This window comes from Prorops nasuta, unplaced genomic scaffold (assembly GCF_024137725.1).
Source record: "Prorops nasuta isolate Cenicafe-Biocafe unplaced genomic scaffold, Cenicafe_Pnas_1.2 PNAS00012, whole genome shotgun sequence".
NCBI classification, from domain to species: domain Eukaryota; kingdom Metazoa; phylum Arthropoda; class Insecta; order Hymenoptera; family Bethylidae; genus Prorops; species Prorops nasuta.
Genome location: NW_027116809.1, coordinates 4,983,525 through 4,986,306, shown reverse-complemented (window position 1 = coordinate 4,986,306; position 2,782 = coordinate 4,983,525). Strand labels below are relative to the sequence as shown.

The window sequence follows — 2,782 nt, the reverse complement described above, 5'->3', positions numbered from 1 at the left end:
AGCCCTGGATGTCGAGAGTACTAGCGAGTCACCATTGTTTGGAGTAGTACTGAAGAGTGGCAATTTTCTCAAAATAAACTCCGGTATTATGACGTAAGCGGGTGATTTCGTAGTGGGGAGAAGCAGGTGCCTCGGTGAAAATGGTGAAGAGGCACAGGATGATGATCATGGTGAGTTCCGGGCTTAGATAAGTTGCAAGGGTTGGTGTGATTGGTCTTCCTCGTCTTCGTGGATGGTTGATCGAGGGTTGTAATTGGAGCCAGCTGTTTCGCTGCTATAGGCCGGCAAGACTAGAGGGTTGCCTAACTCAGAATGTTACGGGCTAAGTCGTTGATTTGTAAAGAAAGGGAAAGGCCGTTTTTCACTTAACGACTCAAATGAACTAAGATCGACACACTGTGACACCGTGTAACATAATGTTAACAGATTATAGAAAATGAAGTGGAATGCATCAAATTTTATTATAGTATATATGATTTTATTTTAATCCCTCTATTACTGTCATATGTCCTGATTGGTGCGAAAGAAGTAATAAAAACATGGAAGTAGGAGACTAGGAGAATTCATTTTTATAAAAAGAAAATAAAAATTGACAACACTAAACACATAACCTAAATTTAAATACACTAATTACATATTATAAAAAAGAAAGAGTATTAATTTTATATTTTTTGTTCCATATGTGCTAAAGAAATATCTATGTAGAATAATAAAATTACTGTTTTGTTTTTAATGGAATATTCAAATGATGGCAACTCCAACAGTTCATCTAGCTCAAGTAGTATATCATCAAGGAATAGCATAAATAGTGAAGCAGAAAATATTGAAGAAGAGAATAATGCAGATTCATTACTGTTACCATTATTGCTCTATATGTCAAATGGTGCAAATGGACTTCGTTTTCACAAATATTTAAAAGTTTTAGATTCATGGAGCGAAATTGAATATATATAAAATTTAAGAATTAGTAGAAGTACGTCATTAAGTTTAATCGCAGAGTTAGAAGAATCTGGATTTATTCCAATAAGTGGACAGTCACCTGGTACAAGGCCAATATGTGCGAAGCTTAGCTTTTATGTTTTTTTATGGTACATTTCAAATACGGAGCCATTGAGAACTATATCAGAACGGTTTTATATATCTATATCCTCTGTATTTCGAATTCTTCGAAGAGTTGCAGCTTGGTTCGTGACAAAATCTGACGAAGTTATAGTCTGGCCATCTGAACAAGTAATTCCAGTAATTGTTAATAAATTTAGATCAAAAAAGGGATTAAAAAGTGTTTTAGGAGCAATAGATTCTACTCATATTGGAATTCTGAAACCTATTGTTGATGCACGATTTTATTGCAATCGGAAAAAGTCTTTCTCGATAAATTTGCAGGCAGTAGTAGATTGTGATTTGCGTTTCAGAAATATTTATTGTGGCGAACCAGGCTCTCTGCACGATGCTCATGTTTTTAGAAAAAGTCTTTTGTATGATACAGCAACTGTACACAAAGCTGCTTTATTTCCCGGAAAAACATTTTTACTGGGCGACTCAGCGTACTCATCATTATCATGGGTAGTACCAACTTTTAAAGATAATGGACATCTATCTGAAGAACAACATCAATTCAATTATAGGCACTCATCTACAAGAATTGTCGTTGAACAAGCATTTGGCCTCTTAAAAGAGCGATTTCGTCGATTAAAATTTTTCACAGAATATCGTAAAATAGGCTTTATAACTGATAGTGTAGTAGCAGCATGTGTTTTGCATAATCTTTGTATTTCAGAAAACAGTAATTTTAATTTTGAACAATGTAATGATACTAATTTTGTTCACGTCGGTAGTGAAGAAATAAATAGCGGAAATGAAATTATAGATCGCCGAACACTACTATTTAGAGAATTATTTCCCCTTCAATATAAATTTATATATTAATGTATTAGATGTAAAAATGCCTTAGAGCTTTGATATTCCTTAACTGTATATATCCTATTAAAAAACTATAATACTTTAGTATAAATAAAAGTTATATTTATTTTTATCTATGTAGGTTACTATAAATGACTTAACAATATTTAATAAATGGCTCTTAGTTTTCTTAACGGACAAATAATACATTATACACAAACTAAAAATTAAATTAACAATTCTTTATCAAAATTAACACAAAAATGTTATAGCTATGTCATTAAATGTAAAAGTCATTTTTTTGTTTGGTTTATTTAACAAAAGATCTGTAGTAGATCAATACTTTTAAATATTAAGACAAGCGAAACTAATTTGGTAATTATAAATATATGAAATAAAAAGAAATCAAATAAGCATAATAATGTTTTGCATAACGAGAAGAGTTATAAAATATTTTTAAAAAGTATCTATAAACTAATAAAATATATAAAGTCAATAACCATATCTATTCTGAGTACGAAGTATCTTTTTGTAACAACTTTTCTAACAGTTTTAATTTTTTATTTTCTATTTCTATTATAGCCGCATTTTTATTTTCATTCTGTTTTAATTTTTGTGATAAATATTCTTTTTTCTCTTTGGCTTGTTCTTCTTTTAAAGCATAATGTTTCCTCTTTAATTGTAATACTTCTTCTTTTTGTTCTGAAACTACTGTTTCATTTCCATCATTTTCCTTTTCAGTTTCTATCTTCTTATTTATATTGTAAAATAATTTAGGCCGACAGATGGGATAGCAGCGCTTCGAAACACGCGCGTATTTAGAACGGATAATCGAACTGAGGATCGACTTAGCGAGAGTTAGGATGTCGAGTAGTGCGCGCGG

At 31.3% G+C, this 2,782-nt stretch overlaps 1 protein-coding gene across 1 annotated transcript; it reads left to right on the top strand.

Annotated features, from left to right (window-relative positions):
• Positions 1-539: 539 nt before the first annotated feature.
• On the top strand, positions 540-1,926 carry LOC136777826 (uncharacterized). The gene is made up of 3 exons (XM_066734417.1): positions 540-545; positions 706-883; positions 998-1,926. The coding sequence occupies exons 1-3, from the start codon at positions 540-542 to the stop codon at positions 1,924-1,926; spliced, it is 1,113 nt and encodes a 370-aa protein (XP_066590514.1).
• Positions 1,927-2,782: the final 856 nt, after the last annotated feature.